Here is a 27,996-nt window from a genome sequence, read left to right as displayed (position 1 = left end):
CCTTTAAGACCAACTAAGTTAGTTCTTGGTATGAGCTTTCGTGTGCAAGCACACTTCTTCAGATACACTTCTTCAGATATATGTGTATCTGAAGAAGTGTGCTTGCACACGAAAGCTCATATCAAGAACTAACTTAGTTGGTCTTAAAGGTGCTACTGGAAGGATTTTTTTATTTTGACTATGGCAGACCAACACGGCTACCTATCTGTTACTTAAGGCTTGTTCAACATGAGCTAAAATTTGGCTTATAAAACTGTTCTGCCTGGTAAATTGCTTACCATCTTTTTATGAGCATAGAACAATTGCTGATCATAGGGAAGTACGGTACATAGAAAGATAGGTGCATGTATGTGTCTTCCATAATTAACCATTTCGGTCAGTTTAGGTTGCCTATGCCCACATACCTGGCAGTGAGATATGCCAAAGATTAGACTGTTGATCTGCTATTTTTGGAATCAGACTTGTAGCCATTGAAGTCCACATGCATATTTTATCATTTTGCTAAAATGCTCTTAAAAGTTTGCTAAATTAGTGCAATAAATTAAACCTCATAGATATCCTATCATGTCATTTATAGGAGCAGGATAGTGCAGTGAATTTTTTCTTTATTAACACACACACAAGCCTCCTGAGTGAAATCTGCCACATGTGCCATACTGCAGAGATTATTCAGAAAGTGAATCCGTCCTCATTATCCAAATATCAGAATATGTCCTCACCTGAGATGATAGCAAATTGCAGTCTATGTGCATTCCCTTCCCTGTTTTATATCGCTGAAGAAGTCCAGCCATAATTGCACCGTATGCATACAATCCTGTGGCAAGATCAGTCATGGCTACTCCTGGCCTAACTGGCTCACCTTCCTAGAAGGGGGGGAAATAAGACAAAAGAAAAGCTGACATTTTGATACTCTATACCACAAACATTTTTCTCTAAATTTTGTAAAATGACTGCCACTAGCTACAGACTTAGCTTTGACTCTTCCATGGAAATATGCCAGCAAGTTATTTCAGTTTAAGGATTCTAAGAATGAAGGTGACCACAAGCTTCTCAAGTGATCTGCTTGTTAACTGTGATCATGGATAATCCCACTTCTTTATTATTCATTATTATCATTTGCTGAATTTGTTAGTCACTTTATTTTGCCCAGGGCAACCCAAAACAACTTACAGACAGGGAGGCAGACAACCCCCCCCCCCCCCCAAGCTACATGAAAACCAAGAGGAAAAGGAAATACAGTAAAAAATCCCACTTACTACTAAAATGCCACAGATACTTAAAGGCCAAAGGTCTGGTTACAGAGGAAAGTTTTTTCCTTGTGCCTAAAGATATATAATGATGGCACCAGGTGAGTCTCCCTGAAAAGAGCATTCCACAACCAGGGAGCCACTGCAGAAAAGGCCCCCTCTCCTGTTGCCACCCTGCAGACCTCTCATGGAGGGAACACAGGAAGAGGGCCTCAGATGATGAGCACCCAGAGTAGAACTGGGTTGAATTCAGATTATTTTGGGTCCCTTCCAACTCATTCTTCCATGAACTTCCACCCTCCAGCATGATGGCAATAAAGTTTCAGTTTCCAAGTGGAAACTCTCTAACTGTAACCATCTACATTCCTTAGGACTTGTTGATCTGGACTGGAAAGCAAAAGGGGAGGACAAACACACCACAAATAAGGCTTATTTACATCAAGTAGTGTTTAAAATGCTGGTAGCCAGACTTTTGAGTTACACAGAGCTCCATCTCTGTATGGTTGGTTGTAAGAATTAAAATAATCATACAGTTAATAATAATTTGCTTACATAGCACCAATGGGCATAGCATGTAATTAAACCAAACGACAACGATGGATCTCTAGCTCCAAGAGTTTACAATCTAAATGTTCACAAGCGGAGGAGGTAACAGAGGCAAAGGAGAGGTAAAGGCCACAAATAATGAATGGGAGTGTGTCTCAAAGCCCCACTGAACTCAGTGCAGTTTACCTCTCGGTAGCAGTACATAGGAATTGCAGTATAAATGTAGTTACACACATTTAATGTTTCTTTAGGGATGAGAACCATAGGATTAGGCTAAATATTTTGTGGGGAAGTTGATCTGTATTTAGCTTCATCATCTGACACCCAACTCATCATGATGGAAATCAGATTCAGAAGCCAATTTCTTATTAGTTTCAGCCTCTCTCTTTCCTAAACAATGGCACATATGGAGGCAAAGTCCAGCGCAACATGGGAAGCCATGAGGGTTTGGATTAGACCACTCAAAATTGCTTCCAGCACACAGAATCATTCAGGTTATGTTTCTGTGAGTTATTTTAAAATGGCCACATGTCAGACAAAGGCATCTGCATCAGTTAGGTCATCTTCTTCATAATTAAGCAAGATCAATAATCCTTAAAAAGAGCTCATGCTGTGCTAACATTTCAAACCAGTTAGGCACCCCATGAAGTAAACTATTATAGGTTAATGTGCCCATGCAGTCAGAGTCTCCTAGTACATACAACAGTTAAAAAGAAGCTGAAAAGGTACCATAAGAAACTGCAGACTTGGAAACTGTTAGTAATCTTCTCTTTTAGATTTATTATGTTCTCTGAATGTGCCACCATTTTTTCTTATTCAGGCATTTTAGACCCTACTGCTTTGGCTTTAATCTTTTTCCAAATGTGTTGGCTGGAGATCAAAGCTTTGCAGGAGAAGTTTGATAACCAAATGATAATACCAGATGCATCAACATCATCTGTATTTTACCTGAAAGTCTGATCCAACTCAATAGGGATCAATTCAAGTTGAAACACATTCAGAGTGGCCCACAATTTGTAACCTTTTAGAAAAGTCCCCTGCTGTGGCAATATTACAATTTAAATGCACAGCAATTAGAAGGGAGGGATATGTAGAATTGTCTTACTGATCATTGTTTTCCTTTATGGTTTATGATTGGAAAATCTTCTAGTAGTTCTTCTATCTTGATGGTAAATCGTCTAATAGCCATAGTTATCCATGCTTTGATAGTTTTAAACGCAGTGTAAGGAGTCTCTATGGGAGTATATTGTATTTAAAAATGGGGTATCAGAGTTTTTAGGGGGCTAACCAGGTTGGGATAGCAGGCTTGTTGGTTTCTGAATGTCTTATGTAGATTTTTCAATTTTGTTGTTCTGTACGGGGCAATGACAATAAAGATTATCATATCATATAGCTCCCACCCTATTTTAACTACTGAAATGCTTTGTATGTCAAGCTGCTTTTAAAAATGGCTTGAAAACCACAGTTGGTTCAAAACAGAACCACACGTTTTAATCAAATTATGTCAGTGATTTATCAGCTGCACTGGCCCCCAGTCCACTCCCACACCCAATTAAAGATCTGGTTTTAACCTACAAAACCCTAAACACCTTAAGACAGGTTCCTTTAATAGTCACCTCCTCCTACCAGGTGCTTCCCCTCCCCCCACCAAATGAAGTGAGGGAGAGAGCCTTCTTAGTAGTGGCACTTCAGCTATGGAAGAAACTCAGCAGAGAGCCTTGCCTGGTTCCTTCTCATCACAGGGTTTTAAACTGTGTTTTAAACCTGGGCCGTAAATGATTTTATGCTGCCTCTATGCAAGGAAGGTTGAGTTATTGGTTCTTAATGATGACTATATATTGCATATTTTATTTTGTTGCACAGCCCAGGGAAAAATTGTATATCGGGAGCTGCTTAAATTATTAGAAACCTTTTTATCCCATTCTTCAGCCAAAAGAGGCCAAAAAAGTGCCTTATAAATGTCAGTGGTAAGAGAGTGCCTGCCTACAGTCTAAAATATTGTTGCTGTTATTCTTTATTACTGTTGTTAATGCTTTATAACTTTTCATTTTTGGTTAAAACCATCAAAACCCTATAAAATTAATAGGGTTTTATGGTGCTTCCCAGGATGCTTTGCAGGACACAGAATGGGCTCAGCTTTTCCACTGTTTAGAACTTCACTTAAATTGTTAAATTTAAAACATAATCAGCAATCAGTTCTATACTTACATAAGCTACATTTTTAAACTTTTGATTTATTCCATTTTTGTATTTTTGCAAACAAATCAGAGAGAAGAACTTCTTCCAATAAACAAATAATCCAAACTTCCATTTTTTAAACAACTTTGTATCTGTCAAACCAGAATTACTAGTCACAACACATAACTAAAATTTCTTACTCACATCTCTCCTTGCAGAAAGAAAAAGGAGCTGCTGAAATCTTCAGAACAAGTGAGATGTAATAGTATTTCACATTTTTATATGCCTTCACTGTGTTCAAAGAGCTGAGCATATGTTACTCTAACAATCCTTCCTTCAGCCCCATATTGAGGGCTTAAGCTCAGGGATGGCACCTTGCATGAATGAAGGAGTTCACGGGCAAGCCTACATTCGAACCTGGCTCCCACCTGTCTTGCTGAGGGAGAATGAATGCCCCCAAACAGCCCCATATCAACTCAGGGGCACGGAGTGTTGAGAGACTGAGAGGGCAAAAACTGACAACTGTGTGGGAGAGAGAAATACTTTTATATATTAAATTGATTCTTCCCATGGTTGTACTTGACGTAGCCAGAAAGACATTGGCCATGCACAACAGAGCAACATTGGCAGAGTCAGGGTAACCCTGAGGGCTGCAGAACATCTGGGGGGGGGGGGGACTAAGGAAAGTGAGAAACTGAAATAGACTCAGAGTCGAGTGTGAATTTCATGCTCTTTATTCAGCTCATAGTAGCGATGAATGAAACTTTTCCCAAAACATCTAGCTATATATACGTTATTTACACAATGGGCCCCATGTGATTGGCTAATTCCGGGCTGCTACTGTAAGCCAATCAGGTTGCAGATTCACCTTCTCCAGAAGCCTGATTGGCTGCTCCTGCAGGCCAATCAGGTTACTGAGTCATTTCATCCAGGAACCTGATTGGCTGCTCCTGCAGGCCAATCAGGTCGCTGACACACTTCCACCTGGAGCTGGATTGGGTGGCTCCAGCGGACCAATCAGACTGCTGCATTCTGGATCCTATTGTTCTAGGATGCAGCTCAGTACATAACAGAAACTTTCCAAACAGCCCCATAAAAACTGAATGGCACAAAAAGGGGGAGAGACTGGTGAAGGGAAGTTTTCTTTCTGCAGTTCTCTTACTGCACATAACTGTGAAGTCTTACTATGAGAACTATTGCTTCTTTTCTCTTGCATTCTGGGAAGTCTCGCTCATAATCTTTTCTCTGCTTCTGCACATGAGTCTGAGAATGTTCTGAACAGTTCCCATTGAGTTCATGAAACAGTGTATCCTGACCTGTTCTTAATGCTTTGCTGACCACATCTACGGAACGTGATTGTTGTATTCTTTCATGTTATGTTCTCTCAATATTAATCTTTAGTTATAATTTAATTAGGAGGATTCATGCCTGTCTAGTTCTAGCTCCATTTCTCAGCCTTTGATCTATCAGTGATAAATAGTTATATGTAATTCCCGCCTTGTACCTATGTTAACCAATCAGCAACAAGATGCTTTGTGTTTGTATCAACCAATCAGCCACAAGCACACCTGTGGCAATGTTTGTAATATTCAATAAAAGAGAGTTCCCGGGGCTTGCCCCGGCAGACGCCTCTCATATGACACCTGCCACTCGTCTGTCGTGAATTCATTCCAACAGACTGGGAAGGGGAGAAATGTCAACCAGGAGGAGAGGGAAGAGAATGGAGTGGCTGGAACAAAGGGAAATGCAGCTACACAGGGTAGAAAGAACCACTTATTTTCAAGTGTCCCCAAGGAGAAGCGAGAACCAGCAAGAGAAATCCACGGGAAACTGGATTTCACTTTATAGCTGGGATGGGCACCACTCCGGAAACCCCCCAAAATAGCAGCAAAGAGAATAGTTCCTGATCTTTCTCAGTTCATATTTACTGCGAAACATTTTTAAAAAGTAGCCCTGCTAATGCAAATTTCAAAGCAAACACCATTCATTACCCCAAAACTGCAGGTTGGAAGGGTTGATGCTGGGACAGTTTTATTTACCATAGCTCTGTGGTGCAGTTCACACAGAATACCACAGCTCAGACTCGTATGTTGTCTACACACCAGACCTTTGTCCAGTGCTACAGGCAACCCCCATTTTGCACAAGAGTTGTGTTTCTGGCCCCTGTGCACATTGGGAGAGTGTGCATAAGCCCGCCTTGCCCCATTCCATCCTCTCCTGGGTCCAAAAGGACCCACGCATTGGCAGTCACATGTCAGTTAACACGTGCAAGATGGCTGCTGCCTGTATTAAACCCCTACTGCAGGTTGTGGGGTTAGCCTGGAACTGAAAGAGCACTATACGGCAATCCTGCAACGTAGTTTACTGTATAATACCCAACTGCAAGTACAAAAGCCAGGCTGAGAGAGAGTAGCTTCAGCAGCCCTGCAAAACTGTAGGCCAGAGGTGAGACATGAATTGTCCTCTCTGACCTCACAGAAGGCCAAACCAAGCATCGTTCTGCCCGGACACTAAGGTCCAGCGCCGAGGGCCATCTGGCGGTTCCCTCGCTGCGAGAAGCCAAGTTACAGGGAACCAGGCAGAGGGCCTTCTCGGTAGTGGCACCAGCCCTGTGGAACGCCCTCCCACCAGATGTCAAAGAGAAGAACAACTACTAGACTTTTAGAAGACATCTGAAGGCAGCCCTGTTTAGGGAAGCTTTTAATGTTTAATAGGTTTTTGTATTTTAGTGTTCTGTTGGAAGCCGCCCAGAGTGGCTGGGGAAATTATTATTATTATTATTATTATTATTATTATTACTACCACTACTACTACTACTACTACTTAATAGCATGGAGAAGTCTCATACTCAATTGTCTTCCATGTGTACCAGTAGCAATATTCAAAACCTAAAAAACGATCAATAAATGTGGCACATGAAGACCAACCTTTGAACTAGGACTCTTGTCTTTAATGCTAACTTTTTAAGCACCCTAAATCACAGGCCCACACCTGTAACACACCTGAGTGCCAGGGATACTGCAACATTTTGTTGCAGGGACCCACTTGTTCTTTCTTGAAATCAATCTGAAATCAAGGCAATGTTTTAGACTCTTGAAGAGGGGGCCCTGACAGCATGCCAAGATGATCCTTAACTACACAGTATCTTATTTCCACTGTTTCCCACTTCCTAAATCTCATTAATTCTGTCCATTACTGCAAACCATGCAACGCTGAAGTTTTGAATTACAGCAAAAGCACTGTGCTTCACTTGTGGTAGCATACCTGGGGTCCTGTGATATGCAAGAGACCTGAAACTGCAGCTGCGACAGAGTCATAGCCTGCTCGTTGAAACTTCGGACCAGTTTGACCGTAGCCTAAAAAGAGAGAGAAAACAAACTTAAGAAGAACATACAGGGCAGTGGTAGTGACTAACCTTTTTGGCAAATCAAGATGGTGTGCTAAATAAGTTAAGAGGGAAACGCTTTTCTATCAAGTTTCCCATTTTGAAATTAGTAGATTTCCTAGGCAAGCAGGCATTCCATTTGGCTACTGTTATCAATGAAAGCACATTGCTTTGCAACTAATAGAGCCATTATGCAACTTAAAGCACAACACAAAACCTTAGACCATCCAGTCCACAAGCCTCTTGTGCTGCTAAATTATATCTACTTAAGAGACAACATTTTATCCGGCTTCCTATGTACACATGCAAGAATGTACACATACAGAATATGGAAGGAGGTCCCACTCAACAAAGCGGGACTTCCTTCTGGAAGACATGCATAGGGTTAGGCTGCAGCAAGCTTTCAAAGCTTTCCAGAAGCAAATAATAATAATCACTGGGACAAAGCAGCAAGAGATAGAAAGTAAAGTCCATGCTGTTTGATGAGGTCATAGATATTCATAATCAGAAGTCCAAAGTATGAGATCATGCTAGACTAGCAGCACATTCTGGTACAAATGCTGCAAAAAGGAATAAAGAATATATATATATTTGCATAAAATCTGCATACACTAATTTCTATTTATAGATGTACATATTAAAATGGTTGCGGTAATTTAAATAGCTGCTCTTCCAGTTGCTGCTTCTATGCATTTTAAAGGAACAAGCAGCAAAATAAATGTACACACCCCTCACAACTAATATATGTAATGCACATAAATTTTATGCCCTGTTACAAAGTACATATTGTTGTATGGAGCTGCCCCAACTCCCTAAACAGAGAGAACACAGGCACAGGGTATCACCACAGATTTCATCCAGAAAACTAGATCTCTCCACTTAATGACAAATTAATAAGAAACACCTTTAGACTTCTTGTTCTGCCGAATATCAGTTTTATCCATTATGAACAACCAACATCTTTATTTAATAAAGATTAATGAACTAAGCAAAGAAACATGAGCAATGCTCTAGCATGAGAAAAAACAAACTTAAAGTGAGGCATTGCATGCATCTTTATAATTATAGGGCTGCCAAATACGCTAGAATAAAATACTGAGTCTAGAAAATGCCTGTCACATGTTGAGCAGAATGTACCAAACACACAGACCTATGTGCTATTGAACAAGTGCAAGCCAAACGATCTAAGTTTCAGAAATGGCTTGTGACAATTTTATTATTATTATTATTAAAGATTTTCTGGGGTTAAAAAAGTACATCACATTTTCAGATCACAAAGTCCTTTCTACAGATCAGTTATAGTCAACGTGAGACTTTAATCTGGGTGTATTTTGATATGCACTCCATATTCAGCCTATTTTAAATTGCCACATCTCTACTTTGTAATATTGTTCTTCAGAGAGTTGGTGCCATGCCCCCTTCTTACATACAAAACATTATTTGTAGCCTTCATTGCCTTCTCATGTTCTAAACAATAAACTGAATACAAAATATTATTTATTTTAAAAAATTATATGCCGCTTAACTACAGTAGTCTATAAGCAATGTACAAAGTTAGCTGTCAGAGCTGCTTCCAGATCCTAGCTCACAGAGGATCACGCTAGCCAGCGATCATTAAATAAAAGTCTTTATTGAGTTACAGTTTCCATTCTCAAGCTGCTGCGTGCAACTCTACGTCTCATGGTTAGATCGGCGAAGCTCCATCTGAGTCTCCACCCCTTGTACACCAACTTAATATCCTAGCCTTGCTCCACCTTTTCCGCCTGACTGTTCTTCTCTGGGTCCCTCTGCCCCCCGGGGTCTCTTCCTTCCGGGATTCCTCTGACGCTGACGCTGACCCCCCTGACTCTTCTCCCTCCTTTCGGCGGGCTTTAGGACCTGGCTCCCTTTCCGGGCTGCCTACTGCGCCACTTTCCTGTGCATTTGAACTTGGCACGCGCGCCCAACCTTCCACCTTCCGTCTGACCGTTTCTTCGCTCCCCGATGGAGGTGTGGCCACTCCTGACTCGTGCCCTCCCCCCTGTTGTGAGCTGCCAGCGCTTGATCCCTGGCGCCCTTCCTCTTCCCTGCTCTCTGGCGGTGACGCTGGTCCTGATTTCCAACTGCTCCCCTCTGAGTCCCCTCTGGCTCTATCTTCCTGGGGTGTCCCCCTAGGCTCCCCCCTTGCCCTGGCCACTGGTGCTCCTTTCTGTGAATCTTCTGATTCACTGGAAAGACTCGGAGATCTCGGGTCGTCGTCATCACTCATCTTTTCTTCTGCCTCCTCTCCCTCGCTCTCTGTTTCCTCCCTTGCCCTTGCCTCTGCTCCTGAACCCCTGACATCCATCCCCCCCTCGAAGCCCCCTCTTCCCCCCTCCCCTCCTTCCGGTGCGGGATCTGGGTGCTGCCGTGTCAGGGGGACGAATGTCGGATACAGTTCGCTTCCCGTGGCGGGCCGCCATCCGAAGTCTTCCGGTTCTTCCTCCCTGCTCTCGTTGACGACGGTCACCTCCGCTTCCATCTCTGTGCCGCCGTGCTCGAAACCCGGGTCGTCCCCGAAAACGTCCATGTCCGTCTCTCCCTCGTTGCCTTCTGGAGACGTTGCTCGTCCTGGACCCTCCAGCCACCTTCTGCGGAACTGCTCCTCTGGTCGATCATCCCACCAATACGAGGGTTCTGAAGCAGATCCCGAGGGTGACCCCTCCGGGGAACGGGCGTCTCGTGTCGGTTCCTCGTCCGAGTCGAACCCCCGGAACGTGCTGGCTGAAAGCGTGGGCATGAAAAGCCAGTCGTCGAAAAAGTCTGCTGGCATTGGCCTATGTGGGAAGAGGGCATGAAACTCTTCTTTGAGCAGAGGTTCGTCTAAAGCGTAGCCCGGCACCCAGCTGTTGGCACTGGCCGGGGTGCCCTCCTTGGCGAGAAGGTATTCTACCCCCTCTTCCCCCCATCTGGAGTCCAAAATCTCCGTGACTTCGTTGATGCGCTCCTCCTGTGCCACTCCCCCTTGCCCGGTTCTCTCTCGGAGCGGACCCAGTGCCGTTCCTGGTTCCTGAAACCTGTGAGGTGCCTTGTAGGGAGTGAGCACCGATCTGTGGAACACCGGATGCATTCTGGAACCCTCCGGAAGAGCCAGCCTGAAAGCCACCGGGTTGACCTGTTCGTCGACTTGGTAGGGCCCCAGTTGTTTATGCCCTAGTTTCTTCTTCGCCAACGACCTGGCCGGCACTGCGTGGGCTGCTAACCAGACCCAGTCTCCCACATGGATCTCTTCGCCAACCCTTCTGTGTTTGTCCGCTTGTACCTTGTATGCGTGTTTAGCCAGCTCCAGGTGCCGCCGCAGCTGATCGTGGACCTCCTGCAACTCCGACGCGAACGCATCTGCTGTCTGCGGCTCCCCCTCCCCCATTCTTTCCAGTCCCGGGAAGGTTCTAGGGTGCCTCCCGTTGTTGGCGAAGAACGGCGTGACCCCCGTGGACACGTGCTTCGTGTTGTTGTAGGCGAACTCGGCGAGAGGCAGGTAATCCACCCACGTCGCAGGCTGTTGATTCGCATAACATCTCAGGTACTGCTGCATGATGGCATTGACCCGCTCCGCTTGCCCGTTGGTCTGCGGGTGTCTAGCCGACGCCAGGTTGATCTTGACGTTCAGGAAGCCCATCAGCCTCTGCCAGAAGTTTGAGATGAACTGTCGCCCTCGGTCGGACAGAATAGACCGCGGCAGACCGTGAACCTTGAACACGTGGTCTATGAACAGTTTGGCGGTTTGTTCCGCCGTGGCCACCTTCGCACACGGAATGAAATGTGCCATCTTGGAGAACAAATCCACCACCACCAGCACAGCCGTCTTGCCCCTCGAGCTGGGCAGATCCGTGACAAAGTCCAGGGCCACTCTCTCCCATGGCTCGAACGGAGTTTGCAGCGGTTCCAGCAGTCCGGCCGGCGGTCTGTGCACTGGTTTGGACCTCTGGCAGGTGTCACACCTCGCCACGTAGTCCGCGACTTCCCCTCTCATTCCGGGCCACCAGAAGTCTCTGGCTACTAATTCCACCGTCTTCTCCTTGCCAAAGTGCCCGGCAGTGGGCGCGTCGTGCAGCTGCTGCAGTACCTTGGCGCGAAGTTCGTCTCCCGGCACGTAGATGGCCCCTTTACGGATGAGCAAACCATCTCGCAGCTGGAACTCGTCGGTCGCTGCCGTGCCCCTGTGCACCTCTGCCATCTTTGCTTGCGCGAAGGAGTCATCCTGCAACGCTCGTCGCACCGCATCCAGGTCAACTGTCGCCGCCGCGCACGCCCACACTGTCGGTGCGAAGATGTGCATGGCGGCCGCTGGCGTTGCCTCCTCCAGATACTGTGGCTTACGGGAGAGAGCATCCGCCATGATGTTGGTGTCCCCCGGGACATACTCTATTCGGAAGTCGAAATTCGCAAAGAACTCAGCCCAACGTATCTGCCTCTGGTTCAGGAACTGTGCCGTGCGCCAGTGCTCTAGATTCTTGTGGTCCGTGCAGACCTGCACCGTGTGCTTGGCGCCGATCAGGAAGTGCCTCCACGCTTTGAACGCTGCATGAATGGCCAGCAACTCCCTGTCCCAGATGGTGTAGTTCTGTTCGGACTTGCTGAGCTTCCTTGAGTAAAACGCTCCCGGCCTCCAAACCCCCTGCGGGTCTTTCTGCAGCAGGACTGCTCCCACGGCTCTGTCCGAAGCGTCTGTCTCCACCCTCATCGGCCTGCTGGGGTTGACATGAAGCAGCTGCTCTTCCGACGCGAAGAGACGCTTGAGTGCCTGAAAGGACTGCTCCGCCTGCTCTGTCCAGATGAACTTCTTTTTCTTGGAGCTGAGCGTGTCCGTGATGGCCGCTGTCTGCATCGCAAAGCCTTTGATAAACTTGCGATAGAAGTTCGCGAAGCCGACAAACCGTTGGACCTCCTTCCGGTTGCGTGGGCTTTTCCAATCCAACACTGCTCGGACCTTGGCGCTGTCCATGGCGAGCCCTTTATCAGACAACTTGTAGCCCAGGAAATCCACCTCCGTCACGTCGAATTGGCACTTCTCCAGCTTGGCGTAAAGCCTATGTTGCTGTAGCCTGCTCAGCACTTCCTTGACGTGTCTGTCATGCTCCTGCTGCGATTCCGAAAAGATCAGGATGTCATCCAAGAAACAGACGCACGTCTTGTAGAGGAGCCCCGCCAACACGTGATGCATGAAAGCTTGAAAAACGTGGGAGCCATTTTGCAATCCAAAAGGCATAACTCTATATTCGTAGGTGCCCAGGGGCGTGAACATGGCTGTCTTCCACTCATCTCCCTCCCGCATGCGAATGAGGTTGTATGCCCCTCGCAGGTCCAACTTGGTGAACACTCTGCCCTTCCGTACCTTTGCGAGGAGGTCGTCGATTCGGGGCATGGGGAAGTCCGATGGCTTGGTCACACTGTTCAAGATGCGAAAGTCCACTACAAGTCTTTTTTGGGGCGTGTCCCGCTTCTTAACAAAGAATACCGGACTGCCCCCCGCTGCCTTGGACTCTCGGATGAAACCGCGCTCCAAATTATGATCTATGAACTCTTTGAGTTCCTGCAGTTCGTCCTCAGACATGGAATACAGCTTCCCTTTGGGCAGCGCCGCCCCCGGCAGCAGGTCAATTTTGCAGTCATATGGTCTGTGGGGGGGTAGCCTGTCTGCCTCCTTCTCGCAGAAAACCTCCAAAAATTCTGCGTACTTGTGGGGAACCGCTTGCAGCGTGCCTAGCTGCAGCTGTGACTCCTCTTCCCCTCCTTCCTGCCTGGGCACGATGCAGTGTTCAGCGCAAAAGGAAGAGCCGAAGGTCAGCTGCCTCTGGTACCAAGCCAGCGTCGGGCTGTGCTTGTCCAGCCAACTCATGCCCAATACAATGGGCGTGTCCGATAGTTGAGTGACATTGAAGCTGATGATTTCCCTGTGATTCCCAAGTCGCATCACCATTGGTGGCGTCTGCTTCACCACTTGCCCCCCTAGCAGCTCCCTGCCATCCACCGTGACAACCTGCAGGGGCAGCGTGGCAGGCAGCAACTGTATAGCGTGCCGGTCGACAAAGTCCTGCCCTATAAAGTCCGCATTGCTTCCGGAGTCAATGGTGATTGGCACGTCCATGGTGATTCCATTGGGCAGCTGGAGCGACGCGGTGAGCCTCACTACCGGTTTGGGCGGGAGGGGGTCCATGGGCTGTAAAATCTCTGGGGACTGCTTCACTGACACGTCTGGCTGGGCCCCAGTGCCTCTTCCTCCAACCAGACTCCGTCGTTTCCCTGCTGTGGTTGTCCTTGCTGCGTTGCTGCAGTTACCATTGCTGAGGCTGCAGTGTGCTTGTGGAGCCTCTGGGGACACTCTTTCGCCATATGCTGTGGATCATCGCAGATGTAACACTTCCTGTTCCCTCTAGGAGGCTTCGCTTTCACTGCTGCCGGTGCTAGGGCTCTGGCTGCTGACTGAGCCCTTGCACCTCCAACCTCCATAGGTTCCGCTCCTCCTCCTGGCGGAGGCGTGGATTGCGCACGCGCTGCTTCTCTGGGAAGGAAGGAGGAGCCCCTGGCTGGTTCGCGCCCTCCACGCCCTTCGTCCCTGCTCCACGGACGTCCTTCCAGCCGCACCCCCACCGCCAGCGCCCTCTGAACGATCTCCTGCGTGGTCCGGGGTCTCTCCCCCCTCGCAATTTCATCTTTAACCGAGCCGTGCAATCCCTCCCAAAACAGGTCTCTTACAGGAGCCGAATCTCTGTCCCATTCCAGGGCACTGACCAAAGCGAAAAAGCGGGCATGGTACTGCCTTACGCTGGCCCTCCCTTGCTTCAGTCCATGTATCTGCTGCCGAGCAAGATCCACGTCAATGCTTGATAAAAAGCACCCATCCATCGCTTTAATAAAGGCATCCGCATTTTGGAGCGCCGGATCCTTATCTCTCCACAAATTGCGCAGCCATGCTTTAGCATCTCCATGCAAATGGGACATGATGAATCCCACCTTCTCTTGCTCATCTCTAAAGTCTTTGTTCAGCAGTTGCAGTGCACACATTACATCTGCTCTAAAGTTGGGGTACTGTTGCAAATTCCCATCGAAGTGAGAGACCAGACCGCCTGTTCGTCTCCCCAACCCAATCCCCTCCGGTTTGGGTGTCAGTTGCCCTTGCTTCGTAAGCACTTCCAACCTGACCTGGAGATCCCTGTAGGCGGCAGCTGCGTCCTCCTCTCTCTTCCTGGATGCAAGAGCCTCGGCATTCAGTCGTGTCACTGCTTCTCTGAGTTCCACTATCTGCTGTTCGGCCGTCATGTTGTCTGCCGTTCGTGAGCTCGCTAGTAGGCACCCGCTTTCTCTCCTCTCCGCGAGGACGTAGATGCCCACAATCTAGGGATGGAGCTTACTGTCAGAGCTGCTTCCAGATCCTAGCTCACAGAGGATCACGCTAGCCAGCGATCATTAAATAAAAGTCTTTATTGAGTTACAGTTTCCATTCTCAAGCTGCTGCGTGCAACTCTACGTCTCATGGTTAGATCGGCGAAGCTCCATCTGAGTCTCCGCCCCTTGTACACCAACTTAATATCCTAGCCTTGCTCCACCTTTTCCGCCTGACTGTTCTTCTCTGGGTCCCTCTGCCCCCCGGGGTCTCTTCCTTCCGGGATTCCTCTGACGCTGACCCCCCTGACTCTTCTCCCTCCTTTCGGCGGGCTTTAGGACCTGGCTCCCTTTCCGGGCTGCCTACTGCGCCACTTTCCTGTGCATTTGAACTTGGCACGCGCGCCCAACCTTCCACCTTCCGTCTGACCGTTTCTTCGCTCCCCGATGGAGGTGTGGCCACTCCTGACTCGTGCCCTCCCCCCTGTTGTGAGCTGCCAGCGCTTGATCCCTGGCGCCCTTCCTCTTCCCTGCTCTCTGGCGGTGACGCTGGTCCTGATTTCCAACTGCTCCCCTCTGAGTCCCCTCTGGCTCTATCTTCCTGGGGTGTCCCCCTAGGCTCCCCCCTTGCCCTGGCCACTGGTGCTCCTTTCTGTGAATCTTCTGATTCACTGGAAAGACTCGGAGATCTCGGGTCGTCGTCATCACTCATCTTTTCTTCTGCCTCCTCTCCCTCGCTCTCTGTTTCCTCCCTTGCCCTTGCCTCTGCTCCTGAACCCCTGACATTAGCGTACAAACAAAAACAGTTAAAACTGAAAGAAATTTTCAATTGAAATACCTGCTGGAATGATCTTTTTAAAAAGTATTCCATCTGTTTTTCCTCCTTGTGGACCATGCAAGAAACTCTGCAGTTGTCATTTTAAAATTATGGGTTGATTTCAATTACAGTGGTACCTTGGTTTACGAACTTAATCCATTCCGGAACTCTGTTATTAAACCAAAGCATCCTTAAACCAAGGTGTGCTTTCCCATAGCAGCGGGGGACTCCATTTACAAATGGAACACACTCAACAGGAAGCGAAACATGTTCTTATTCCAAGGCAAATTTCACAAACCAAAACACCTACTTCCGGGTTTGCAGCGTTCTTAATCTAAGTTGTTCATAAACTAAGCCGTTCTTAAACCAAGGTACCACTGTACAGTCATGGGGAAAAGAAAGTGCACCCTCTTTGAATTCTGTGATTTTACATATGAAGACATAATAACAATCATCTGTTCCTTAGAAAGGTAAAGGACCCCTGACAGTTAAGTCCAGTCGTGACCGACTCTGGGGTTGCGGTGCTCATCTAGCTTTACTGGCCAAGGGAGCCGTCGTACAGCTTCCAGGTCATGTGGCCAGCATGACTAAGCCGCTTCTGGCAAACCAGAGCAGCGCACAAAATGCCATTTACCTTCCCACCTATTTATCTACTCTCACTTTGACGTGCTTTCGAACTGCTAGGTTGGCAGCAGGGACCGAGCAACGGGAGCTCATCCCATCACGGAGATTCGAACCGCCGACCTTCCAATCAGCAAGCCCTAGGCTCTGTGGTTTAACCCACAGCGCCACCCGCGTCCCATTTCTTTATTTAGGGAAGGTATTAATAAATCCCTAGTACATAATGTATTGATAGCAAAACTGCTTGTGGCAGCAGGCTATAAATTGCATGTCACTTGAAGGAGTCTAATCATTTGTCTGTAACTTCTTCTTTTTCTGTTGACCTCAACAGCTTCACTACAAAGGTTCCGCACTACTATGTTGTTACTATTCTTTTTTAAAAAAATCAAGGGAGGAGGAGGAGCAGGAGCAGGAGAAAGACGCAACTCTCTGAACTGTGCCCTGAAACGAATAATCCACACAAGTGTACCAGAGCACATGATCCAAAGACTCCAGAGAGTGAACTGGAGTAATCTAACCTGGATGTAACTGGGGCACCGGTTGCTATAGACAGAACAGACTTCCTCAGGGATAGATGCAGCTGGTGCCCAACTAAACTGGGCAAAGGCAGAATTCCCACTATGTGGGCAGGAACAAGGCTGAATGCAGAAGGAAGCCTAAATGGCAGGCCTGATTCTTCAATTAAATTGCCTTTCCACAAGACAAGCAATTATCTGTTTCACAAAACGGCCTCCGTTTAAGTCTTTCCCTTTCACACCTTGTTTTCTGTTTCTCGGTGGGGGAGGGGGTCACTTAGATCCCAAAGTCTTAGCTGTGTGTTTTTTCCACTCAAAACTCTTCCAGTTGATAAAACTTTTATTGGTGGAACTCCTGAAACAGAGCATGGACTGCAGCAAGGCTTCTCGGCTGCTTTTCAAGTCCCCTCCAAAATGTATGCATCGGAAACTGATTCTGCTTATCATCAGAAATATCAAAGCACATTTGGTTTCTAGTAACCCTAAGAAATAGCATCTATATTAAAGTCCACTGCAGCATGCCAAGCAAGTTAGCTCCTTAGCAGAACAGGAATGTTGTTTATCTCTCTCTGCCAATATGCATTACCAGATGTACAGTTTCATTTAACACTGAAAAGGAGCAAATCAATTTGAGGAACAAAAGCAGCAGGGTATGATTCAGAATTCATTCATCTTTAATTCCCATACCATCCTTGTTTGTTTGCAATGAAAACACGCACTATTTATTTAAAGTTTAGAAAAGCAATGCCCTATTCGTTTTTCAAAATAAACTAAATTTTCTGTGTCTTCCATTTCTCAGGTACATAATTCTGCACACCACATAACTTTACTGCAAGTTGGAAAATAACACATATAGAATCTGCTTTCTATTGCGTATTGGGTCATCCACATGAAAGCCATTTAAACCCTCAAAATGTAGACTTTAAATAGCCGTAAGACATATTGTTAAATGCAGAAAATAGTTTTGTTTCTTGAAAATCAAGTTGCTTCCCACTTGCAGGTACTCGGAAATCATTCTTTGTTGGTTTTATTTGATTTCCAGATAATTGATTAGAATGATGTCGATTAAAAGGGGGCAGTAAAATTGGTGTAGAGGACTGGCTATGTTATTGCCTGTGGAGGCTTTCTTCATTACAGCTCCCCACTGAGTGTTCTTGCTCATGTTTGAGCATCCTGACAGGAGGACAACCCAGGACAGGATCACATGGTTCAGTTAAAGGCCAGCCCCACACCAAGTTGCCCAAAAACTGTTAGGTGCTGCCAAACCGAGCCCATACACCCTGACCTTCCCCCCTTCCTAGAAGGCACCCTGTCCATGTCTATCACCATCAAGAATTCCGGGCTTCCCATGAGCGGCTTTGCTCTCTCCACCTCCAACCATTTCCGCCCACCTGTATGTCGTGAGAAAGAAATTAAATTTTAAAAAGCTGTTTCATCCCCTAACAAATGGATACCTGAAGGAAGACAAAGAAGCCTGACGACATGCAAGTCCTCAGACAATCCGGAATTATGGGATGCCACAGGGCACTCTCTTGTCTTGAATGCTATTTATCATCTATGTGAAGCAGTTGGGAGTGGCCATCAGGAGACACAGAGCGAGATGTCATTACAGTGGTACCTCGGTTTAAGAACAGTCCTGTTTAAGAAAGATTCGGTTTGCGAACTCCGCAAAACCGGAAGTAATGTCCCGGTTTGCGAACTTTACCTCGAACTTTACCTCGAAGTAGTGTCCCGGTTTGCGAACTTTACAGAATCTGAACAGTGGAAGGGCACCGGCAGTGGGAGGCCTCATTAGGGAAAGCGTGCCTTGCTTTAAGAACAGTTTCAGTTTAAGAACAGACTTCCAGAATGGATTAAGTTCGTAAACCGAGGTACCACTGTAGTACACTGATGATACTGTAGTACACTGATGATATAAGGCCAATTTACATGAGAGACTGCCTTATTACTTATGTACGTGGACTAGCCAGCTGGCCTTTCGACCCCCCCGGGTGCTGACATCGAGGTTATTGGCCCAGATCCGAGGCTTTACACCGGTGTAGGACTGCTGTTGGCTGCTGCAGCGTTCCGGGAAGGAATGAGGTATGTGGGTTGTACTTCGGCCGCGCCAGCAAGAGATTTTGAAGTCCATGCCAGGCAATTAAAGGCGGCAGAAGCAGGCACTCCTGATTTATGAGCTGCCAGATAAGAGACTGTAATTGACTGTTTTCTGGGGGTCAAAAGAATGCAGCACTACAGCTGCACATATCACTGCTTGCAGGAGTAGCTGCAACTTCCTCTCCACCTAGAGCAGAGTTTAGCAATATCTTTGCAAGAGACTCCCGACCCCATGTCTACCATCCTTCCCAATCTCATTACAAGTGAAGCCAGCAACAGTGTTCAGCCAAAGGATAAGGAACCTGTGGTCATCCATATGTTGCTAAATCCCAACTGCCCTCAGCCCCAGCCAATGTGGCCCAATGGCCAGGGGTTCTGGGAGCTGCACTCCAACAACATCTGGAGAACCACAGAGTACCCATCCCTGAATTACAGCAACGTTCTGGGATTTGCTTGTGAGCAAACATGTTTAAGACTCCGCTTTGTACATTTTGCCAGTACATCCTTGCAATTCTTCAGGGTTTACTTTCCACAAGACCACACTGGTGGGCTGTTCAACTTCATGTTCCACCTTTGAAAAGTTCTACTCTGTGCTTCAAGGGGGTCTGAAGAGGACGCTGATAATTGAAGGAAGTTGATGTAAGCTTTTTTCCACTGGGGTTTAGAGTGCTCTAGCTAATGAAATACGGAAATGCATAGAATGAAAGAGGTTTGTTGATTTAACTAAGGTTGCCTGTTCGGCTGAATTATCCAGATTACCTGAAGTTAAAAGCAGATTCAAATTTTCAAGCAGGTACGTAACACTGATAATGCTACTGTCTTAAAGGCAAAGGATCTTCTGAGTATGATGTATTTCCTTTTCCCCCCATCCTGACACACAATTTTCTTTTCAACGTTGCTTTCATTAGGTGTGTCATCGCTTCGAGATGACCCTCTAATGGTTGCCGCCTCTTCATAAATGGATCTACTTTCCTTCGTAGTTCAGTCTCTATTTAAAGCAGCCCTACCAGCCATCCACAAAAGCACATTTTTTCTGTGCTTTACGTTAACTGGACAAACATAAGAAACTTAAACCAACCTCAACCACCAAGCTGTCAGAACAGATCAAAGTAACGCTACTTCTAAGATTACCCCCATCACTAACTAAGCCAACCTATGAGCAAGAACAGATGGACAGAGCCCTGAGAGCATCACCAAGAAGTAAGGCTGTTGGGATGCATCGTGGCAATAGCAGCACCAGAGCAATCACCAGCGCAGGGGGCTATGTAGATTCAATCAGGATTGTTTAGATAAGAATTCCAAGTTTAGTAATCAAAATTTCCAAAAGGAGTTCATATTTGGGTTATCTACACATAAATTATTTTCTCACACAGGACCTTTGCTCTCTGAAATGCTACTTGGATTGTCAACAATCACCACCTTAACTCTTCGATTCCAAACACTCACTTTTGGGGTGGGGGATTGCACTGAAAACAATTTAATTTGTTGATGTTGATGCAAATGTTGTTCTATTTTACAACTGTTTCAATCCTAAAATAAAAACACAATGCAGACAACCTTATATCGCTAAATCAGTTACTATTCTTCAGTACTTCCCCTAGGGCCAGTGGCAATGTCATGTTCTCAACCCTTTAACCTGAGCTAAGGGAGAAGAAATGGGATGTAAGATTACTTGGTCCTTGATCCCAGGCCTCACCTTACATGAAAGTCACTCCTGCTAGACTTAACCAAGGTTAAGGGTTACATCAACGCTACCCATGACCATGGCTAATCCGAACCAAGGTGCACAACGTATCGCTGTGATTCCCACTCCCAACCTGCTGAGGCAGTCCAAGAGGACACCACGCTCCAGGACTCATCAATGGAACACCAGCAGGTGCACATCTACCTGCCAATGTCTTCCATGAGGCTTCCAATAGGACCCCAGAGCTTCCCCCTTAAGTTGCAGCAGCATCCCTTCCCAGCTTCTGAAATTAGGCTTGGCAAAGGCCGCCTATTGTAGCCAACAGAACATTTTACGCAAGCCTAATTGAGGGGACGCGGGTGGCGCTGTGGGTAAAACCTCAGTGCCTAGGACTTGCTGATCGTATGGTCGGCAGTTCGAATCCCCGCGGCGGGGTGAGCTCCCGTCGTTCGATCCCGGCTCCTGCCCACCTAGCAGTTCGAAAGCACTCTTAAGTGCAAGTAGATAAATAGGTACCGCTTTATAGTGGGAAGGTAAATGGCATTTCCGTGTGCTGCGCTGGTGCCGGTTCGCCAGCTGCAGCTTCGTCACGCTGGCCACGTGACCCGGAAGTGTCTTCGGACGGCGCCGGCTCACGGCCTCTAGAGCAAGATGAGCACGCAACCCTAGAGTCAGACACGACTGGCCCGTACGGGCAGGGGTACCTTTACCTTTACCTTTAATTGCAGCATACGGGACGCGGGTGGCGCTGTGGGTTAAACCACAGAGCCTAGGGCTTGCCGATCAGAAGGTCGGCAGTTCGAATCCCCGCGACAGGGTAAGCTCCCATTGCTCAGTCCCTGCTCCTGCCAACCTAGCAGTTCGAAAGCACGTCAAAGTGCAAGTAGATAAATAGGTACCACTCCGGCAGGAAGGTAAACGGCGTTTTCGTGCGCTGCTCTGGTTTGCCAGAAGCGGCTTAGTCCTGCTGGCCACATGACCTGGAAATGAGCGCCGCAACCCCAGAGTCATCCGCGACGGGACCTAATGGTCAGGGGTCCCTTTACCTTTACCTAATTGCAGCATGGGGGCATAGTGAGGAGAGATGCAACCAAGGGAGGCTTAAAATAAGGCTTTGATTGGCTCTAATAGGAGGTGAAGTGTCAATGGTGCTCACTGTGCCCATGTGCCCGCAAGCCCAGAAGAGCTGGCAATGCCTGCCAATGGTATTAAAAACTGTTGGCATATCAAATTGATTATTGATCAATCATATTATTAATCTTTGGGTGCAGTTTTCTAAACATCTGTGTATTCACACCTTATCTAATGCATTAGCTAGCCCATTTTGTCCACTAAAAGGCAATGGTACTGTGCTAATAACCTCACCTAAGTCAAGTTAACGCAAGTCCACTATGCCTCATATTATAGGAACAGAACATTCTACCCAATATCATGTTAAAAGACACCCATGGTCTGTTTAAAAATAATACAGTGGTATCTCGGGTTAAGTACTTATTCGTTCCGGAGGTCCATTCTTAACCTCAAATTGTTCTTAACCTGAAGCACCACTTTAGCTAATGGGGCCTCCTGCTGCCGCCGCGCCACCAGAGCACGATTTCTGTTCTCATCCTGAAGCAAAGTTCCTAACCCGAGGTACTATTTCTGGGTTAGCGGAGTCTGTAACCTGAAGCGTATGTAACCTGAAGCGTATGTAACCTGAGGTACCACTGTAGTAATGATAATAAGATCTAAGAGCAATGGGGTACCTTATGCAAAAGTATCAATGTCTGAATTACATGTTAAATTTACATGGATCTCCAAAGCAGCTGTTATATCAGAAGAAGGCTCCTTATCACGGCTAAGACATTGGATCTAATGCTACATTTCCACACAGCATTTAATATAGTACTCTCTTCTCCATTTTTATCCCACAACTTCCGTCTGGATTCTTTCTAAGAACCAAATGAACAAATGTTTTTGATAATGAAGAAAAGGCAAATGTGGTAGGGTCCATGCAGGGGCAGCAGGATGGGAACCAAACCACACGCACAAACACCTTAATATTTTTATAAGTGTCCCTTTAAAATGTGTTAGTTCAAAGTGCAAACACATACACGTTCCAAAGCTAAAGATCATAATTATGTCTCCTGATAATGTCACTACCTGCCTCATTCCCAAAGAAAAGTCTCCAAACAAGCAATTAGGTTACAAATGACTGAAATTTTGGCTTATTTTGTGTATATAAGTGAGTATGTGTATTTTAAATCCTTACATGCCAAAAATATATTACTTTTTTCTCGCATTAAGTGAGGAATCCTGTCTTTCTAATAGAAAGAATCCTTTTGGGCTGGCATAGTCTCTTGGGATAACCACAAACTTGGGAGGCATCAAAGCAGAAGTTGGACTAGACTTTTTGGCACCAACTATTCTCCCTACAGTGGCATCGCAGAGTCACAATGACGGCCCAATATGAGAAACCTTCAAAGCTGATACAATGAACAACAGATATGTGACAACAACTGTCTATATGAATAGGAAAATATCCAGACCAGAAGATATGCGTCAGAGAAGCTATATGTTGTAAAGACACAGGGAGCGAGGGGGAAATCTGTTTTCATACAGAGGAGTCCCTCTGGCTACCACAAACTTTTGTGAAGCAGCAACCAGACCACAAACTGAAACTGAAAGGTCAGAAACGGCACGAGGTTAAAGAGAATGCTCCATAACACAAAGGAACCATGGAGAAAAACAAGTGCTGTCCTGGCTTTGCTCACCTACAACAGTGCTGCGATATCACAATGCTTTGTGGAGATGAAACAAGACCTAGACTTGTTAAAGGGCTACTAAACCCAAAAGCACCATAGGAGAAGGAAGCAATAAACACTTACACATGTGCTTAGCATTAGCTGCCTGGAGCTTCCCATAGATCTGCAGGAGGCCCATAGGTAGACGTGGAAACTGAAACAGGTACTTAAGCATCTGGACCAAAGATGACAATTTAGTTACCAATATTGTGCCATGTACACGAACTACTATTTTTAGTGGTTAACAAATGAAATGATTCATCATTTAATAACCAGCAGCTCCTTTGGAACAGACTCCTTGAGTTTTGTGAAATAGTTCACCAGCCCCGATAGTCCTTCTCAGGAAAGAGAGAGATCATTTACTCACATGACAACGTTACAGGATCCAACCAAGGCCCCCACACAAGCACCTCTGCAGCACCATAACCATTCTTGCAATTGCAGCCCGATTGGTACCTCCAAGTGAGGGCTGTTCACACACAGGCATTTGCATGTAAACCAGAGTTCAGCACAGTCTTTGCCAACCTGGTCCCACCATAGGCTGTTGGACGACATCTTCCTTTTAGCCCCAGCCTATATGAGCATCCCTGCTAGGCTGGTGGCAGTTTCAATCTAACAATAATTGGGGGGCATCAGTTTGGGGGAAGGTTGGTTTAGTGGTTAGTGGTTTGAAGCTGGCTTCTTTTGAAACTGACCAGTGTTTGTTTTAAACCGTGATCCACAGTTTACATGTAAAATTAAGGTAACTCTTCTGAAGTCCTTTCCCGATACTGCGCAGGAGGGGAGGGGAGACTGCAGAAGCTGCAGGCTTCAGGCAGACTTTTTGCTCATGTACATAGTGCTTAAACTATGTGTTAGCGTAACATGAAGACATGGTCAGTGTGGTGATTTTGCATGATTAGAGCAGCCCAAAAGCAGCCTGCCAGTGTTTCAGACAGCCCCAGCATGAAGAAAGAATTTCTCCAAAACCGATGCCTCAATACAAAAGCTGTCAGGCTTGCAGCTTCATCAGACCCCTACAGAGGCCTGGATTGTACAAACCGAGTTTCCTACGTGGCATCAACAGTTTTACAAGCTGCATCATGAGGAAGGATAAGCCAGTTGTTTCGTAAGAATCAAACATGGAGCTGGTAGGCAGAACTAGCATTCTGAGAAAAAAGCCAGATTCCAGCCTTGGCCTGAAAGCAGCGGGGGGAGTGGGGAATAAAATAAATTCCCCAGCCATTCTTCCAACTGGTTTTCAGGAAGGTGGGGCCAGAGAATGCTATGACTATTTCCACAACTAACACTCCACTAACCAGAATGTAAATGAAAAATAAAAAGCAGATTTTAAAAAAAAAAATGCCTTTCTTTCATTTCAAAATACCAGAGAAAACAAATAAAATTGCTGAATACTTTATCACTGAGGTGTAACGCAAGTTAAATACCTGTTATTGAACAGTAAACAATGTGAGGTGCAATCTTGTTAATGTCTTCATACCCCAGGCCCATTTCAGCCAGTTTCCCAGGGACATAATTCTCCACAAAAACATCACAAACAGCTGCAAGCTGGAAATAAAAAGGTGAGGATGAGTCAGACTCTTAATGAACTTCCAAAAGGTCAGCAACTTCACAATGTAATTTAATTTAAAATTTCAGTAAACAAGACAGTTCTAGCACTGCTGTGGTACCCAAGTCAAAAACCAAAAGAGCCTCGCTTAATTAAAATTTACAATCCTGCACGAATACTTTTTACACCCTAGGCAATGACACAGCAGACATGATGTCTGCCTTAGAGGGGCAGATTCTCCAGTAAAATATTCAATATTTCAGATGTATGTTGCCACCATGCGACTGTGGCAGTGAGTTGCCATAGGAGCTGTCTAGGCGTAACAAGGGGCAAAACCTACATTGTAATTGTCAGTTACTGTTTCAGGAACAGGTGCAGAAGAAACAGAAACATCAATTTACTTTGTTTTGCTGATAAAGCTGGTGATATTGTCAAAACACTTCATATATAGGCTATCTTTTTCAATGGTGTGTTGGCTCTTGGAGATCTGAAATTCAAAGACCTGAAATAATCTGCTGAACCCTTAAACAAGACTGTCGTATGGGAGACCATTCTTCCCCGGCTGGGGTGCAGACAAGAGGGACAGGGTGGAAGGGACAGATAACAGCCTTGAGCAGGAGGTTACAAACACCTTCTGTTTCCATATGCGGCTCTGGGGTTATACAACAGGTGCAAAGGTTCTTGGTCATTGCTAAAAGCAGGGATTGGGATTTTCAAGTTTGTGTAACTCTTCTTGAGAGTGAAACTGAAGTTTCAGAGCATATATTCAAAGCTTCTAAAATGAAAACCTGTACCCAAGTGCCTCAGAGGGGCAATGGGAAATCATCTTGCTGAGCTTTGTTAGGTTTTTTTTAAAAAAATATTTATATTGAATGGGGAAATGGCAACTTTCAATGTGGCATGTTTTCTCAAAAGTGCAGCTTCCTGAGCTACATGAAGCTTTATTCCCAAGTAAATAGGCACAGAATTCATGGGACTCCTGCCAGTAAATATGTGCAGGATTAGGCTGCACGGAAACAGATGGAACTGGATCTAGTCATGACTATCTTGCAATCCTAATGGTCAGTCATAGCTTTTCTAGATTGCATCTACAATGTATACAGTTCTTTTGAACTCTTGATATCAAGATATCCTGCTTTTTCTTCCGTGGCCCATAATATTCCATGCCTCTGATCATGCATAATTCATTTTATTTGTAAACTTTCCATAGTTCAAACCATACTCAAGGCATACTCAAACCATACTCAAGGCATACTCAAACCATACTCAAGGCATACTCAAAGCAATGCCCCACCCCAAAAATCATCAGCCCCATTCAAATATGTCCTTATAAAATAGCATTTATATCTACTCAGAGCACACATGTCAACAAAGAGTTTGTGAGTATTCATTTATTGGAAAGCATGTTTCTATACTTGAGTACTTTAAGTAAGAAACATAAACATTAGCTATACAGTACATGCCTTCCTCTGATTTTGTACTATTTGGGCTGTGCAAAGTTCAGTTATTAACACATATTAACACTTGTGGCTCTGCTTTTCTTCCTTCCCCCACTAAATATATGCAATGAAGCTATACATCTAGGTTGTAATGAATTTGGGTTAGACCAAATGGGTTTTTGGGATCTCCTCCTGTGGATTATACAGCTGCAAGATTGGATTCTGTGGAAGAAGAGACAGATAGCAAAGAAGCTAATTTCATCCTGTTACATAAACAGCCTAACCAGGTCTGTTAATTATCTAACTTGTAATGTAAACTAGGACAGTGAGTTGCCAGAGAAAAGAATAGCAGGATATCCTCCTGAATGTAGGCAGAAAAGGGCAAGCCTCACTGGCTGGAAGAGGTGTCAGCAAGGCATTTGTGTCTGAAAGACGGAAAAGGACAAAACAGACTGAGAGGCCGGACTCGCTCTCTGTTCCGGATCCAGTGCTCAGGTTTTGGAAAGCAAACCCATGGCTCCCAAGGCTAAGGGGGAAACAGATCCACAGAAGTGACCTTTCCTTCTTATGCTCAGCCTGTACATATGATTGTATAAATAAATATTATAGTGCTGAAAAAGCCAGCAGTCTCCGGTGACCTTCACTGCAAGGAAATGAAACTCAAGGCCCTGGGACACTGAGACATTGAGATCTCTTACCACTCAGAAACTGGGGTGCACTTGAAAATATTATTTAGGATCAGCACCAAATAAGTTTTGAAGCCTGGTTCTGGCAGGATACTGCCCTGACTGTGCCTCCTTTGGCATCTGAGATAGATGCAACAGCCATGTGTGTTGTCCATTATAAGAATGGGACTCCATCTCTCAGGGCTAACACGACCAATCCCACAAAAGCACTCTAGCACCCTACTATTGCAGGAACACCCTCCTATTTCCCATAGCCCAAATGCACTCTCCCCTCCACATAAGTAAAAGTACAAATATTAAGGTCAGATTTTGTTTAGAAGCGACCTGTTTTAGATTATTTTAAATTGGCCAAGAAATCATTTTCTGAAAAATATCATATATCTGGTTGATTAGTATGAATACACTGGAACTGGTTTCTGTAAACTGGTGTCATCATATCAGCAATCACAACCATTATTGCTGTAGCTTTTGTGATTGTTTAGCTACACTTAAGGCTAAAAAAGAAACCAGGCCAACAAATATGTTCTTCCATCAGAAGAACAGATGGGAACTTAAAAACAACAACACTGTGCACCACTCAGGCAAAGCTTTGTTGCTGAAAGAAAAAGAACACATCCTTATGAGCTTTGTGCAGCCAGAGAATATCTTATGGATGTGAATCATGCTTGAATGAACAGCATCGCATGCAAGCGTAGAATGCCTATCGTTTACAATTACTCCACATTCTGATTTTTTTTTATTTCATTCTTACATTTTGCAAGCTAGACTAAACTAATCAAATTACTGCAAAGCTAAGACAGTCGGAGAGAAAAATAGAATCATAGGTCAAAGCAAGAATGGTCAGGGTCAAATGAGTATTTGGCTGCTATCTTAGAAGCTGATGAATTATTTTTTAAAAATATCTGTATTATTATCGCTTCCCAGAACATCTACAATTTAATGAGTTGATGGTGAATATATTTGACTGCTCCCATTTGGATTATTTCATCTGAATCTGTTGTGAAGGACAACTTGGATATATTTCGATACCAGTAGAAAAGTGATTTGTCCATTGGGGGCTTCTTGGGCTCTTCCCATATGTCTGTGTCAGACCAGCAGCCAAGATGAA

At 45.6% G+C, this 27,996-nt stretch overlaps 1 protein-coding gene across 7 annotated transcripts in view; it reads right to left on the bottom strand.

The window, feature by feature from the left end:
• SUGCT (succinyl-CoA:glutarate-CoA transferase) overlaps positions 1–27,996 on the bottom strand; it is a 301,170-nt gene that overhangs the window by 257,713 nt on the left and 15,461 nt on the right. For all 7 annotated transcript variants that reach the window (XR_013978376.1, XM_080975937.1, XM_080975938.1 and 4 more), the window contains exons 6-8: positions 24,642–24,762; positions 7,236–7,327; positions 720–863 (exon numbers count right to left, since the gene is read on the bottom strand). Coding sequence is in view for 6 of the 7 variants with exons in the window: in XM_080975937.1 (XP_080832063.1) it covers positions 720–863; positions 7,236–7,327; positions 24,642–24,762 (357 nt within the window). In the remaining variant the exon portion in view is untranslated. The remainder of the gene's footprint in view (positions 1–719; positions 864–7,235; positions 7,328–24,641; positions 24,763–27,996) is intronic.

The sequence above is a fragment of the Podarcis pityusensis genome (genome assembly GCF_964106645.2).
Source record: "Podarcis pityusensis genome assembly, chromosome: 12".
Lineage (NCBI taxonomy): Eukaryota > Metazoa > Chordata > Lepidosauria > Squamata > Lacertidae > Podarcis > Podarcis pityusensis.
Note: the sequence above shows the minus strand (reverse complement) of the source record. Positions and strands in the feature narration are given on the sequence as shown.